This window comes from Homarus americanus, unplaced genomic scaffold (genome assembly GCF_018991925.1).
Source record: "Homarus americanus isolate GMGI-L3 unplaced genomic scaffold, GMGI_Hamer_2.0 scaffold26351, whole genome shotgun sequence".
NCBI classification, from domain to species: Eukaryota; Metazoa; Arthropoda; class Malacostraca; order Decapoda; family Nephropidae; genus Homarus; species Homarus americanus.
In genome coordinates, this window is record NW_024724368.1 from 257,785 (window position 1) to 274,658 (window position 16,874).

Consider the following 16,874-nt stretch of genomic DNA (forward strand, 5'->3'; position numbering starts at 1 on the left):
AGGAAGAGGTTAGGAAGGAGGAAGAGGGATAGGAAGGAGGAAGAGGTGGAGGAGAGGAGAGGAGAGGAGGAAGGAATAAAAGTAAAATGATGAAGATAGAAGAAGGAGGAGGAGTGAGAGAGGGATGAGTAAAAGAGGAAGAATAAAAGAAAGAGGAGGAGGAGGAGAGAAAGGAAGGAATATAAGAAAAGGAAGATATGGCGAAAAGAATGAAAGAAAGAAAAGAAGGTATATAAGAATAATTATAAATAAATAAAAAATAAAATGTAAACATTCTAAAACACACTTACCTCCTCATCTCAACATCTCACAACATTAATTTCTCCTCATTCATCGAACCAATGACCAAATAAAACAAACTCTAATCGGCAACTCACCATTGAACTAAAATATCGAATATTGAAATCAAAACACTCTCGATATATCACTTAAAATCAATATATTATTTTATACATCATTAAAAATCAAATTATAAAAATCTTTCAAAATATTTTCCCTTATTATTTAAATATTTACTAAGAATTCCTAATGTTTTTTATATATTTATTTCATACGTCATTTATGGTTTTTCATTCCTGTATGAATGCTACGTCAGATTATTTACTCTGAGAATGTAAATACTAAACTAATTCTCATATACTAAACGTTTGGTTGACCTTATTTTTTTGACTCTGTGACCTTAATATTTGACCTTTGACCCAATCACCATAATTTCTAGGAAGGGTTTTTAAAGGTTTATAAATCGTTTAGAAGATTACTACTTAATTAGGTGGGTTTTTCCAGGTTCTGTTTTAATAAGTTGTTTGATGGAGTCGAGTATTCTGTTTGTTGCTGAGTCATGTGTGTTTATGTGGTGCAGATTATCTCTTTACTGTTGAGGTTGGAAGAGAGAAGAGAGAGAAAAGTAAAGAAAGGTAGAAAATAAAAAAATAAAGAAATAGCGAAGAAAGAAGAGAGGGGTGGGGAGGAAAAGAGAAAAAAAAAAAGAAAAGGAGCAATATTGAGAAAATATGAAATAAAAGAGAAAGAAGAGGAAGAAAGACACATAAAACAAATAAATATAAAATAAAAAGAAATCCATATAACACTTAATATACAACAACACCAGAATCACAACACAAGGTTAAATTCCTCCCCCACCACCAACATTGTGAGATACAGAGTTGGAAAAAATCTCTGAGGTTCTGTGAAAACATCATTAACTTAACGTTCATGAATACCGAAAAAAAAAAAATGGCCCAAAAAAGGCAAGCAATTCCCCTGAGTTTGCTCCCACCTGATGAGTCAACAATATTTTTCCTCTGGTTTATACTGCAAGGTTTCTCAGATAAGAAAAATTCAGTCTCAGTTTATTTTTGTTATAATTAATAATAGAAAAACTGTTTTTTTTTAGTGGTAAGTACGGGTCGTGACAGGAGGCCATTCTTAACACCTAAATGAATTGATATTGGTTATGTCACTACTCTTCCTTTGTTATATTTGTATGTCAAGTGGACCTACACATATCCACCCCGCCTATAGTCTTTTGTTTCCTTTCATATTTTACAATGAACTCACAAATAAGTAAACTAACATTCATTTTTATTGTTTTTATGAATATATCCAGAAATTATGTCGTTATATTGAATGTGGTGTGGACTGTACTCACCGCACCTCCTCACGACAACAAACACACCAGTCACGGCTAGTGTTATTATTTGTATAAGTAAATTATCACTAAAATAAACACCATGAAGAATATGTTAACAAAAAAATCAACCAGTTTAACATCAACCACATCCCATTACACTAACCTGCTCTGCTAGGATCCCGCTGGTGACTCCACTCCTACCAATCCTCCATGGAGCCCGGACGGACTCTCGGCCAATCAGCGCCGGACAGAGATGGATGTCCTTCCAATGTATTCTGGCGAAAATTGTGAGTCAATTAATCAACCCAAAGGCTGGTGTTTAGCCAGTTGTGGCACGGAACTTGTGGGGGTGGGGGGGTCTGAGTAGTGAGAGAGAGCGAGAGAGAAACAAAATGTGGAATTTATAGATAACTTTAGTACATTCCGGTGAGATATCTGAGCCTAAGGTGAATATGCGATGGGTAAGGGATGGCTACAGTGAATGGGGACGGGGAATTGAGGCGACGGGAGGAGGGATTGACCCGTCGTGAGGAGACGAGGAGGAGGGGGAGGGACAGGGCAATAGATTGAGAGAGAGAGAGAGATTAATCAGCTATGTTAGTATCTCCCTATACCACTGAGGCGATCAACACACACACACACACACACTCCTCCTGCTCCACTAACCCGTAATGTTACCTAAGGCCACACAATGGTAATCTCAAGATGGCGACAGACGAATCATGAATGGGTTTAAAAATAACAAATCCTCATTATCTCACTGTTCTGTCACCACTGAAGGAGAGGGAGATAAATGAGAGAAAGGAGAAGAATTGAGAGACTTAAATGGAATAGTAAATAATACATGAGGTAGTAAATAATGAAAAAATGAATTGCTAATATACTATAATGGTTAGTGATTATTTGAGTTGGGTTAATATACCTGTAAGAAATTGGATAAAGGTGGACGGGATAAGTAAAGGAGAGAAAGATACTTGGACTAACGTGAATGAGGATAATATGTATTGGAATTACATCAGATAGAAAACAACGAAACTAAATAATATTGGAACAAAATGTGGAAAGAATTAGTATAGAAAAAATTTAAAAAAAAACTAAAAAGATACGAAAAAGTGGCACACAGGATAAAAACAAAATGAAAAATGGAAAAAATTTGATGTGTCAAGTGCTTTACATCAATACTCGAGCGTTATTCTGACAGGAATATAAATTTCCTCAATAAAAAAAAATGAAGAATAAAATACAACACAACATATGAGATATTTCACCCACAAATATTTTATAAACAAGTTATATCTACGTCATCTGTGTGTCTTTTCGGAGGGCATGGAGATTTTGTCGTCTTGGTTCGTCACTAAAGGGAGAGGAGGAGAGGAACACGAGTCAGGTGAGAGCAGCTTGAGGGGCAACACTTAGGGGCTGAACTTAATGAAGACAGAAAGACAGAGAACATGTTAGTGAAGGGGGGAAGGATTGAACAGCTGGTAGGTTACAAGGTTTATATATAGATATATATATATATGCGTGGATTCTCTGAGCTACAGTATATATTCTTGGCTGTCTGAGTCGCCTATACCCCCCCCACCCCCTCCCGTCTTTCATGATCTGACTGATATATGACTTTTCCCACCACGGTATAAGGGAAACTTTTTTACATATCATATATTTTTGTTGTTTTCCTGTGGCATTTATGACTATCGCCAAAACGAAACTTAATCACGTGACGGTATTTCCTGGATGTGTGAAGCAGTGCATTGAAACTAATGTGGCTATAGTGTGGCTATAGTGTGGCTGTAGTGTGGCTATAGTGTGGCTATAGTGTGGCTGTAGTGTGGCTATAGTGTGGCTGTAGTGTATATTTATCTTTGATTATTTCTGTGGCCAAGGTATTTGAGTGTTATTCCTTCTGCCTAATGATTCTATTTCTTGTTCTGTAATTTGTACACTTAATACCATGGCTGGAAGATGTGTGTGTGTGTGTGTGTGTGTGTGTGTGTGTGTGTGTGTGCGCGTGTGTGTGTGTGTGCGCGTGTGTGTGTGTGTGTGTGTGTGTGTGTGTGTCTGTGTGTGTGTGTGTGAAAATAATGTTTGTAGAATTTTTCAACAGTTGCACTCTGTTAAATTGCACAGTAAAGTTAGATTTATTGTGTAAATAATTCAGTGCAACACAGCAGAATTATCAGGTGACTCACAAAGGTTCTACCACCAGTACTATCACCACAACTTCTACCACAACTAATACTACCATCACCACTACAGTCTATAATCCTCGCCTCACAGTTTATAATCCTCGCCTCACAGTTTATAATCCTCTCCTCATAGTCTACAAACCTCGCCTCACAGTCTATGATCCTCGCCTCACAGTTTATAATCCTCGCCTCACAGTCTATAATCCTCTCCTCATAGTCTACAATCCTCGCCTCACAGTCTATAATCCTCGCCTCACAGTTTATGATCCTCGCCTCACAGTCTATAATCCTCTCCTCATAGTCTATGATCCTCGCCTCACAGTTTATAATCCTCGCCTCATAGTCTATGATCCTCGCCTCACAGTTTATGATCCTCGCCTCCCACAGTCTATAATCCTCTCCTCCTTAGTCTACAAACCTCGCCTCACAGTCTATGATCCCTCGCCTCACAGTTTATAATCCTCATACCTCCTGATCCTATGATCCTCGCCTCCTGATTTATGATCCTCACGCCTCACAGTCTATAATCCTCTCCTCACCAGTCTACAAACCTCGCCTCACAGTCTATAATCACTCGCCTCCACAGTTTATAATCCTCGCCTCACAGTCTAATCCTCCTCATAGTCCTGAAACCTCACCTCACAGTCTATGATCCTCATACCTGGTTTGATACTCGCCTCAGTCTGATCCTCTTACTCACAGTCAATGATCCTCGCCTCTGATCCTGAGTCCCCTCGCCTCTGATCTATGATCCTCGCCTCACAGTTTATGATCCTCGCCTCCACAGTCCTGATCCTCGCCTCACCAGTCTATAATCCTCGCCTCACAGTCTATAATCCTCTCGCCTCACAGTCTATGATCCCACTCGCCTCACAGTTTATAATCCTCGCCTCACAGTCTATAATCCTCGCCTCACAGTCTATGATCCTCGACTCACAGTCTATTATCCTCGCCTCACAGTCTATGATCCTCGCCTCACAGTCTATGATCCTCGCCTCACAGTCTATGATCCTCGCCTCACAGTCTATGATCCTCGCCTCACAGTCTATGATCCTCGCCTCACAGTCTATGATCCTCGCCTCACAGTCCATGATCCTCGCCTCACAGTCTATGATTTTCGACTCAGTCTATGAAATAAGAGCATTTATACCCCTCTCTATGCGGTGAAGCTTAAGACGAAATCAGGTGAAGCTGTCATTCCCACACCATGAGCCTCGAGGATAACCACCACCACCTCAAAGTCTCCTCCTTCAGTAATGTAACATTTCAAGAGATAAGCCTCAACATGGTGTCTCGAGGACTAGTTCAACAGATTCCCATTTGAGTGGAAGACTGCGTGAGTTACCTGCTATAACAACATCTTCCCTCGCCTTGTTTGGGTCAAGTTCTCAAGTCGTTCTCAGGTCGTTCTCAAGTCGTACTCAGGTCGTTCTCAAGTTAGGAGGAAGTGGAGGGTTAGGAGGGGTAGAGGAGGGTTTGGGAGGTAGTGGAGGGTTAGGAGGGACTGGACAGCCCTCCTACTGGCTGACTGGTTGTGGAGGAGAGGTGGAGGAGGACGTAGAAGAGGAAGAAGAGGGTCGATGTTGGAGATAGGTGAAGGAGAAGGAGGAGAAGGATGGATGAATGTTAGAGAGAGGAGGATGAAGAGGAGAGCGGTTGAATGTTAGAAGGAGGAGGATTTATAGGAGGGCGGATGTTGGAGATGGGTGAAGGAGGAGGAGGATGAGAAGGCAGGTGGATGTTGGCGACAAGTGGAGGAGGAGGAGGAAGAGGAGGATAGAATATATGAGGATGAAGATGGATATTAATGAGAGAAGACGCGTAAGAAATAAGAAGGTTAGGTATTGAGGGATAGACGGGAGGAGAGGTACTGAGGGGGGGGGGCATGGAAGTGATACAGGGAAGAAGGGAAGTGAGAGAGGAAGGAAGGAGATAAAGGAGGGAAGGAGGGAGGAAGGAGGGAGATAAAGGAGGGAAGGAGGGAGGAAGGAGGAAAAGTTACCAGGTGGTCCCAGTGCAAAATATCGTTGGATTATGTAAAACCTAAAATTCTACCAGTGTCTCTCACGACTGAACCCAAAACAGAGGACTGGACAGAGAGAAAGAGACAGACAGAGAAAGAGAGAGACAGCAAGAGAGAGACAGAGAGAGGGAGAGACAGAGAGAGACAGAGAGGGAGAGACGGAGAGAAAAATGTATCGCTGTATATAATTATGTTGATGAAATTTAGGTTGTGATTATTCGCCTGTCTAACTGTTTGGAGTTTATTTTCATTGTTTGCATTTATATTAAGATTGTGTTCATTTGTTTACAGTCTCTCTCTCTCTCTCTTGTGTTCTTTCGTCTCCATTAACTTCCTTTAATTTACATGTATTTGTGTCTCATTTTGTAAATATGTATACAAACGCTTGCATTAAACTTAAGTGTATAAATTTGTTTTAAAAGTTGTTGAAATATTTACAAAAAACTTGAATGGAAATATGTAAAAAATATATATGTGGAGATACTGTACATTCATAGGACCACATATACACACACAGGTATAAAATTATGGTACACACACACACACACACACACACACACACAACACAAACAGAACTACTCCAGCGGTTTAGTCAAGTTCTCAAAACAATTGACAAAGTAATTATCTAAAGCGTTAGTATGTTTGTCTAAATCAATTATAATCCTCTAGTCTCTATCATTCATAACTCATTAAAGGACACCATTTAGTGGCTAATTGTATAAGTTTATGATATTTTTTTGATGGCAACTTTGTAAATGTTCAACTTGGGGAAACTTGAATGGGTTCTGGATAATGTACAGAGTTTCGTGAGAGCTTGGTACTGGTGGTGATGGTGTTGATGGTGGTGGTGGTGTTGATGGTGGTGGTGGTGATGGTGGTGATTGTGTTGATGGTAGTGGTGGTGTTGATGGTGGTGTGGTGGTGATGGTGGTGGTGTTGGTGGTGGTGGTGATGGTGGTGGTGGTGGAGGGTGGTGATGTGAATTTGTTGATGGTGGTGGTGGTGTTGATGGTGGTGTTGGTGGTGGTGATGGTGTTGGTGATGGTGGTGGTGGTGGTGTTGGTGGGTGATGAGTGGTGGTGGTGGTGGTGATGTGGTGTTGGTGGTGGTGGTGGTGGTGGTGGTGTTGATGGTGGTGGTGTTGGTGGTGGTGGTGGTGATGGTGGTGGTGTTGGTGGTGGTGGTGATGGTGGTGGTGGTGTTGATGGTGGTGGTGGTGATGGTGTTGGTGGTGATGGTGTTGTTGATGATGGTGGTGGTGTTGGTGGTGTTGATGGTGGTGTTGGTGATGGTGATAATGGTAGCATTTAGATCAGTTTAGAGTAGGATATGTATTGATACTCGTCCAGTTACTTACCTAAGATAAATACATCCATCATCCAGTACAAGGCTGTGTAGTGATCACCTCTTTATTGGTCTTTGTCGTTGTCTGCCATGATCTACCCGCTTTCCCTCAGCTTAGGCCAGAGTTCATTAGCAACAGAAGACGGTAAGCTGGTCCTCTCATCCTACTTCGTGCCTGGAAACTGACACAATGCACCCAACTCAATTTACTCACCCTCCTTTATACCCTTCCGCCCTGCCATTGACGGTGTTGGCTGACGTACGATTGTGGCAAATTGACGAACAACTGTGTAAACGAGTGAGTCGATGTTTACAAAGTATTTATACACATTTTCTCAACAGAACATCACAAGGAAAAGAACAATCCAAATGAAACTGATGGTAATAATAACATAATGCTAACGTAGTGTAGTATTTAATTTAGTAACACAGTGATGACCTTCATGTTTTGACGTGTGGCCATTAGGTTAGGAAATGAGAGCAGTAGCAGGGGCGAGTTTTGTCAGTGATTACATGTACTCACTTATGTTCGGAAATTTTGAGAGGCAATGGGGAAGGGAAGGAGGGAGGGAGAGGTGGAACGAGGGAGGGAAGGAGGGTGAGGTGGAACGAGGAGGAGGAGGAGGTGGAACGAGGGAGGGAGGAGGAGGGTGAGGTGGAACGGGGAGGGAGGAGGAGGGAGGTGGAACAGGGAGGGAGGAGGAGGGTGAGGTGGAACGAGGGGGAGGAGGAGGGAGATGGAACCTTGAGGAGGGAGGAGGAGGGGTGAGGTGGAACGAGGGAGGGAGGAGGGAGGGGTGAGGTGGAGACAGGGAGGGAGGAGGGGTGAGGTGGATCGAGGGAGGGGGAGGAGGGTGAGGGGTGGATCGAGGGAGGGGAGGAGGAGGGTGAGGGTGGAACGAGGGGGAGGGAGGGAGGGAGAAGAAGGGAGAGACTAGTGTGGCGGTGGTGACAGGCGTCTCATTAAAGGGGACATATGTTAATGGGTCTTAATTACTCCACCTGGAATAAAATAGAAGCAGGGCGGCCTTCACAGGTAGACCACAGTACCCCTTAGACAGCTGCTGGAGGTGGGGGAGAGACTGGAGAAAAAAAAGGAATACATATTTTCTAACGAAGGACCATAAAATTTCTCCACTTTTCTCAGTAAAAAAACCCAATAATATCACCTTAAATTTTTTTATTACAAAATTTGATTCCAGATATACAGTACATCAGAAAACATGAGAGTATTTACACAATCAACAACATACAGGGGGGAGGGGGGGTAGTATACAGGTATGACAGTCACAAAACAGTATAGAATGGCAGGTACAAGGAGTTTAAAATTACACGTAAGAAGAAACATTCACTTAGTACTAGTTAAGAGACAGCTGGGTGAACTGAGAGGTCGGAACAGGAGGTGAACGCTGTATTCACTCGACCGCCGCACTCTGCCAATTCATAATATACACTTGAATAAATTATCACCTCACAGTCATCATTATTAACAACAAAAGCAAACCCAAAATAAATCCTATATTTTTAACATTAATAAAGGTAAACAAAATCTAAGCATGAGAATCCGGTCCCTGATGCAGTGTACAGGATATGTCATAATGTCAGGCAGATATGACGAGCCTTTGTCACACTGACTGGCTTTGTCCTATCAGTTATTACTAGTCGTTGTTCATACCTGGACTTGGTGTCAATCATCATGGTTTATGTATTGACCTCATCGTGTGGTAATCCAGTAAAGTGTCAACCCTTTCTAACATTATAAACATTCCTGACTGCTTCAACATTTCAAATTATTTACGTTCTTACTGTCACTTCAATGCAACACACAAAATACTTTCCCAATGATTTTTCTGTAATATTTCTCTCTCTCCTTTGTTCTACCAGGTTTGTGTGTGATAAGGACGGCACCGATAGTTAACACGACATTAGCCTCTATGTGATCCAAAGTTTCGTAAGTTGTGTTGACGAAAGTCCATCTAGAGTCACGACTTTCTGACCTCCCAGCCTAGACATCCAAAAGTTTCTCATTATCGTCTTCTTTTCTTTCCCTATCTCTTGTCTTTCCCTGTTCTCTCATAATCCGTCAGTCTCACACACACACACAGGGAGATATCAGCATCACGACGGGACAAGAGACATCTCTCTCTCTCTCTCTCTCTCTCTCTCTCTCTCTCTCTCTCTCTCTCTCTCTCTCTCTCTAATCCCCTCCCCTCCCTTCGTTAATTTTATCCCTCGCTTCCTCTATTATTTTGCTTCTTATGTAATTTCTTCTTATTTTCTTAATTATGTTGTTGTCTCAGAGCATCAAGATCAACGTAGTCGTACTCGTTTTCATCCTGGTTGTTGTCGTCAAGTGTGGAGTAGTAGTGGTCGTCCTGGTCAGACTCACCCCTGGAAGCTGAAGGATTGGCTGGCGTTCGATGTCCTTTATTCACGTCCTCTGTGTTGGGGCGTCGACTTGAGTCCCCACTGATGGTGCAGGAGTCAGGATTCTTATGTTTGTTGAATGAAGCGACGGGATGGACCGGGTGTTTTGCCACGGGTACAGACAGCTCGGAGGGTATGCGACTACCTCTACTACTACACCGTTGCCGCAGTTTGAGTCTCATAACCTTGGTCCTCAGGAAGCAACAATAGGCGACCTGACTAATGATTATCGTCCATAACAACACGATCATGAGGACAAGCCATTCCCAACAGCTGCCAAGGGAAGCATCTGGCCGGTGCGACGTCGCGTGCCCTGTAGGAAACATCAAACGGAACCTTGAATTCGAGATGGATTTTTTTTTAATTCATACAAAATAGAGAATAGGAAGTACACAAACATATGATGGCTCGAGTAAGGATATTTAACATTGGAATTAGTTGAAATGTCCAGGATTTCGCTGGCACCTTCCACACGCTACCGAGCCTCACCTGTGACTACATCTCTCACTCTTATTGAGAAGTTTGAAGGAATTATCTACTATATTATGTTATCTTCCGTCGACTTTCTGACTTTCTCCTCTGTTTACTTCTCCTCCTCCTCCTCCTTCTCGTCCTCCTCCTCCTAAATCTATCATCTCTCATTTTCATTAACTATTGTGAGGAAAATATTCATCATGTTGTGCTAATCTTCGCTACCCTTTATCATGTTTAGCCAAATACTCTCGTTCCTCAGTGACCACCTGTTGCCTCTCACATTGACAACAGGGAACCAGTGTCTCTCCAAGTAAGCCCGTATCCCCTTCAGGCGCAAAGTTCATTAAATAATTATCAGTATAGTAATAAAATAATAATAACAGAATTATAATAAACACTCACTAGATCCATTTCTCCAATTAAGCTGGTCGTCCCGAGGGTCACAGCCCACCGACCAAGCTACGTCATGTGCGTCAACCAACCGCAGGCGGGCATCATACAACGCCTTCGTAGATATCTTCATGTAGCTTCCCACCCTGACAATGTATATGTCGAATGTGGTCTTGTTCTGAAAGGAATAAAAGTGATTTATTTTTGTTTATGGTCGTATATAATTTGTGATGGTTGATGGATCCTGTGAATGCGTAGGATGACAGTAGGTATAGTTTATGTATAGTGTATATCTAATCTTTCGTTGCCTACTTGCCTTTAGTAAAACTATTTAAGAGACTTTCACAAGGAATCTCTTTGCTCTCTAACTCGATTCATATGTTCCAATAATATTTTTCTGCATCAGAGAAAAATATTGTAAAATTAAAAAGATATAAGTGGAGTAATGTGGCAAAAAATAAATCTAATTAATTAAAACAAACATTACATCACTCAACATTTGTATCATGGAATTATATCAGAATCTAATTTACACACAAATGTTATGAAATTCAGGGAATGAAATGATCCATTGCTCCTATCTCCTGTAATAGTGTCAATACTGTAATATATAACAGTATATTCTTTTATCCTGAGCAACACTACAAATTCTACTGCCTGTACTAACTTTAATGTAGCCTCTAACATTACACCTAATTATCATGTTAACATTAACTGACACAACTCCATAACTCCATAATAAGTTAATAAAATTTACTTTCAAGTTAATACCTGTTAACAAAATTTACCTTCAAATTATTACTAACTCACAAAATTCACCTCCATGTTAAACAACACCTAAGACTACATCCTTCCTGCACAGACACAGTATAATGATAACTAACATCCCTACGGACAACTGGCGTCTCCAGGTGTAGCTTCTCCCACGTGGAACTGTCGATGTTGGAGGCATTGAAAGTAATGTCCTCCAACACCTGCGTCCCGCCAATAAAACAGAACAGACACGGGATCAGCTTAAGGTGGACTCTGGCCTCCCCTGAAGTGGTCATCAGGAACATCCCCGAATCTGTGGCCTTCATTAAGTTGTCATTCCAGATGCGGGCCGGTGTAGAGTCGAGGAAGACCGGACAAGCTGTGTGTGTAGTGGAGACAGAGTAAATATAAACCTCCATCAACATGTAGAAGTGATGATGGTGGGAGAGAATAATTTGAAGGATAAAACAGTTTGGTAATACAGTTAGAGATATTAAAAGGAATTATGAGATAAGTTTGTGAAAGATACTATACAAATTCGGGTATTGTACGATGGTGTAATTTGATGTTAGCCATATCGAGAGACTTGGTTGTGGCGGGTTGAAATATGCGTTTTACTAGACATAAGTAGACTCACTGCCAGTTGATATATTGTACACATAATCAAATAGGGATAATGACAAGACTGTACAAGAGAAAATACCTCTGTGCCTCGTCTGGTTGACAGTGAGAACAAAGGGTCACTCGTGTCACCTACTCAGCTACTCTGTGCTCAAGTAAAAGGTATATTTTTCGTCCTTTGATATTATCTGAGTAAGAGAAATTCTTCTGTGTTTACTGCGACGTCCTTGAGGAAGTTTCAGGGTTGAATTAGGGAGTTTTAAGGGAATAAGAGACAGGATAATAAATTCTGTACTTGGGTCAGTTAGGGCAAATGACTCTGATCCAACCCTGAAACTCCTTCAACCTAACTAACTGGGTAGAAGCAAGACATTTCTTCACTTGTCCCCTCCCTCGAGACACTGACGAGGAGACTCACCATGCTGGCAGTTGATGACCATGTTGACGGACGCTCGTGTGGGCGTCACCACGATGTAGGCACCAGGATCAATCACCTGAGCCCCCGGACACACCACATAGCTCCCGTTGATAACCAATTTCCCGTTCTGGATGGATAGCCCGATGTGTTGCCACTGAAACTTGCTCTTTCTGAATTTTCTGATACGGATAGATTCTTCGTGATTATGAGTGTCTCTCCAGGAACATATCAGTGGACTGTTGATGCCTGTAACCCGCGTGGATAGTATGACGTCACCGTTGTTCTTATACACGGTGATGTTAATCCCAGCCAGGATCTGAGAGGTTTTAAACTGAGACAAAAGACCAAGGACGACCTCGCTCTCTCTGAAGTAGGACTTGGGTGAAGAATGGTTCTTCTTCACTTCATACACTCTACAGTCTGCCGGAGAAAATGTCATTTACATAAGAATTTGCAGTCGAATGTATTTCTACTAATCCAAAACAGTCATACAGTCTCTACAACAACCATTACTATACTAACTGTACGACTGTATCAACTCTACAGTCTGTGCTTTTACAACCATACAGTCACCAAAACAGTGTATCCTACGCTAACACTTACAGACAATGTCGCTGTAACTGTGTACTCGTACATTAACAGTGAACTTAGTCTTACAGTCACTATACCCAGTCAGACAGTCCTCCAAGAAGATTTTTTTGTGCGTGTCTTTTAGTGTCTGCCATTGTGTCCGGGTAAACGACTGTCTCTATAATTCGTCGTCACAATTCAGATTTATGGGTGTGAGTCATAAAGTAAGAGAGAGAGAGAGAGAGAGAGAGAGAGAGAGAGCACAGGAAGCTGAGTCAAGGGTATTTCCAGTGTGACCAGTAAATGTCAGGAGCCCCCATCTACTCTTTCTGCCCCCCTTCTTGTCTTTGTCTAAGTATTTTCTTCTATCTCATTCCATTTTCTTATCTCTCTGTCTGTCTGTCTGCCTGCCTGCCTGTCTGTTTGTCTCTCTGTCTGTCTGTCTGTCTGTCCATGTCGGAGAAAGTGTGTAATTCGTGTATAAGGAGAAAATTTACGAGTGTTTAAACTAGACTCTGGTAATGTGAGTCATGTAGTGTGTCGACCAGTCCATTTATTGTAGAAGTGACGAGTGTTTTTTATTGTGTTTTCCGTGTTTCAGTGCTGTTTTCGGTGTTTAGTATTGTTTTTCCGTATTTCAGTGTTGCTTTCCGTGTTTATTAATTTTTTTCCGTGTTTCAGTGCTGTTTTCGGTGTTTAGTATTGTTTTCCGTGTTTCAGTGCTGCTTTCGGTGTTTAGTATTGTTTTTCCGTATTTCAGTGTTGCTTTCCGTGTTTATTAATGTTTTTCCGTGTTTCAGTGCTGTTTTCGGTGTTTAGTATTGTTTTCCGTGTTTCAGTGCTGCTTTCGGTGTTTAGTATTGTTTTCCGCATTTCAGTGTTGCTTTCCGTGTTTATTAATGTTTTTCCGTGTTTCAGTGTTGTTTTCGGCGTTTAGTATTGTTTTCCGTATTTCAGTGTTGTTTTCCGTGTTTATTATTGTTTTTCCGTATTTCAGTGTTGTTTTCGGTGTTTAGTATTGTTTTCCGTATTTCAGTGTTGTTTTCCGTGTTTAGTATTCCTAGGTGTGACATTTTCAGTTTACCTTAAAAAATAGCGAAGAATTATTTTCCTTTAAACATCTCATCAGGAAATTTGTAAATTTATTGTAAAATTTCACATTTTTTTTTTATTGTGAAGTCAAATGTGATGTATAAACAGTATTTTTATCAGAAAATTAGTGGTGATTTACGATCATTGCAAATTTTACCCCCAAAAATGTACAAACCAGTTCTAATCAGCAATTACTATAGTTCTATATTTAAAAATTTGTAAGAAAAAAATATGGAATTAATAATTGAGATTTGCAGCCGTAACTACAACGTTAGTAATCATTGTGATCATAATTACGGAACTACCCTGGGGGAGATTTGAATCACCTTAGAAGTAACTACAATTACTAGAATTATCTGAGGTCATTACAGGTACTCGCTGACTACTGCATCTGGCTCACTATCCTCACCATCATCACCACACTGTCTACCCTTGATCTCGAGTAGTTAGCGGCTCTAACAACTACAGTAAACATCTTGTAGGAACAATACGTATCTACAGGGCATACAGGTGCCACTCTACCCTGTACGCTAACGTCATTTTATTCTGTATGTCTGTCTGTCTGTCTGTCTGTCTGTCTGTCCTCCCCTCATGAGCACTCGTTTCTCTCATAATAATAAATTTTCTTCAATCTTGACAAGCTCCTAGGAAAGTCATGTTATTTCTGCCCATATTAACAAACAACGATATAACTACACCTAAAAACTTAAACCTTAATACTATTTTTTTCCCCAAAGTTAAAACACAATTTGAAGTCAATTTTATAACTATCATAAATTTTGTTTTAATTTTCCTCAGACCAGAAAAATAAATATAATTAAATCTTGAGCTTGACGATCATCTTCATTATTATTATCATCAGCTCATTACCGAAATTCTTATTGAAAACAAAAACAAAAACAACAACAACAAAAAACAAAAACAAAAAACAACACAAAAACAAAAGCAAAAACAATAAAAACAACAAAAACAAAAACAACAAAAACAAAAACAACAAAAACAACAAAAATAAAAACAAAAACAACAAAAACAAAAAACAAAATACAAAAACAAAAACAACTTTATTTGGTGGTTTACAGTTTCCTAAAATCAATAAAGTTTATGTTCATGATCTGAGAATTTAAAACCTTATAAGTGAATAATACACAATAATTATATATTTATATCTATTAAGGTATCTAACTGTCTACTTAAGTATCTACTTACCTACTTACTAACTGAAGTAACTGTCTAAGTATCTGTTTAAATGTCTATCTACTTATAAATTTAAGTATCTATCTATCTATCTATCTATCTATCTATATATCTATCTATCAATCTATCTATCTATCTATCAATCTATCTATCTATCTATCTATCTATCTATCTATCTATCTATCTATCGATCTATCTCGCCGTGACTTACCTTTGGCGTTGGAGTCATCTCTGAGATCTACTGCCTGTGCTTGCGTCATCACCACCAGCAGGACGATCAACCCGGCCTGCAGACGGCACAACCACCCATCACCACGTACAGGCCGCCTATCACCACGTACAGGCCGCCCATCACCTCGTACAGGCTGTCCATTACCTCGTACAGGCCGCCAATCACCACGTACAAGAAGGCCTTCACCACGTACATATCGTCTATAACTATGTACATGCTGCCCATCACCACGTACAGGCAGCTCATTAGCACCTGCAGGCAACCCATCACCACGTACAAGCAACCCATCACCACGTACAAGCAACCCATCACCACGTACAGGCAACCCATCACCACGTACAGGCAACCCATCACCACGTACAAGCAACCCATCACCACGTACAATTATATATCCCATGTCGTTAAGATCTTGTTCTTCCATCTTGTACTAGGTCCTGGTTACTGTAGTGTGGTACTAGTGGTATCACCTGGTTACTGTAGTGTAGTACTAGTGGTGTCACCTGGTTGCTGTAGTGTGGTGCTAGTGGTATGAGCTGTTTACTGTAGTGTGGTACTAGTGGTGTCACCTGGTTACTGTAGTGTAGTACTAGTGGTATCACCTGGTTGCTGTAGTGTGGTACTAGTGGTGTCACCTGGTTACTGTAGTGTAGTACTAGTAGCATGAGCTGTCCTGGTCACTGTGGCACTACCATTATGACTGGTTGTTGGCACAGGGTTCGACTCACTGTTGCCTCAGGATAGAACACCGGATATGTCTCTTCTCAGGATGTGGATGAATGTCACCACTACTAGAAACATATTTTAAACAGACTGACTCACTATCTCTCTTCCTTACTTTCTTGTTCTCCCTCACTTATTTACTCACTCCCTTACTCCCTCGATGTCTCACTTACTCCCTCATTCCCTCATTCTCTCATTTCCTCATTTACTCATTCACTCACACGCTGATTTATTCACTCACTCACTCACTCACTCACCGATTCACTCACTCACTCACTCACTCACTGACGCATCATAAGACCAATTAATTATTTCATATTTATCTTTTAATAAATGTTTTGTAACTCACTCGTGTACAAGTTTGGAGAGGGGGGCCATGGTCGCCAACCCTCAGATACAATGACGTTACCTTGATTGCAGTCCTGGTAAACTGTCTGTCTGTCTGTCTGTCTGTCTGTCTGTCTGTCTGTCGGTCTTTTTTGTGAGTGTATATATATATGTGTGTGTGTGTGTGTGTGTGTGTGTGTGTGTGTGTGTGTGTGTGTGTGTGTATGTGTGTGTGTGTGTGTTGGGGGGAGGGCAGGTGAGGTGTAGGTCACCTGGGGGGATAATTAACAACATTCCTCACGTCTGAACCTCGTCAAGGGGAGACTTACCTGTCGCCCTCCCTCCTCCTCCTCCTCCTCTCCTTCCTCTCCTCACCTCCCTTATATTCTCTCCCTCTTCCATCTCTTTCCCCCTTTCCCTCCTCCTCCTTTCCTTTCCCTTCCCTCCTCTATCCCTCCCCTTCTTCACCC

At 41.2% G+C, this 16,874-nt stretch overlaps 1 protein-coding gene across 4 annotated transcripts; it reads right to left on the minus strand.

Moving 5' to 3' along the window:
* Nucleotides 1–8,351: 8,351 nt before the first annotated feature.
* LOC121864109 lies at nt 8,352–16,113 on the minus strand. Of its 4 annotated transcripts, none has more exons than XM_042363023.1 (6): nt 15,924–16,113; nt 15,337–15,824; nt 12,270–12,689; nt 11,362–11,609; nt 10,490–10,655; nt 8,352–9,926 (listed from the first exon to the last, which is right to left on the minus strand). In XM_042363023.1, the coding sequence occupies exons 2-6, from the start codon at nt 15,776–15,778 to the stop codon at nt 9,466–9,468; spliced, it is 1,737 nt and encodes a 578-aa protein (XP_042218957.1). In that variant the 5' UTR covers nt 15,779–15,824; nt 15,924–16,113; the 3' UTR covers nt 8,352–9,465. The 4 variants fall into 4 exon arrangements, with proteins under 4 accessions (XP_042218957.1, XP_042218956.1, XP_042218955.1 ...); XM_042363022.1 differs by having other exon boundaries at nt 15,337–15,791; nt 15,825–16,113; XM_042363021.1 differs by having other exon boundaries at nt 15,337–15,956; nt 15,990–16,109.
* Between the last annotated feature and the right edge of the window lie 761 nt (nt 16,114–16,874).

Excerpts from the sequence above, each read along its gene's own strand:
- LOC121864109 (XM_042363023.1), bottom strand. The coding sequence starts at position 15,778 with ATGGAAGAACAAGATCTTAACGACATGGGATATATAATTGTACGTGGT. Across the intron at positions 12,690-15,336 it reads AGATGACTCCAACGCCAAAG|ACTGTAGAGTGTATGAAGTG; the intron begins GTAAGTCACGGC and ends TTTCTCCGGCAG. Across the intron at positions 9,927-10,489 it reads TAATTGGAGAAATGGATCTA|GGCACGCGACGTCGCACCGG; the intron begins GTGAGTGTTTAT and ends TGTTTCCTACAG.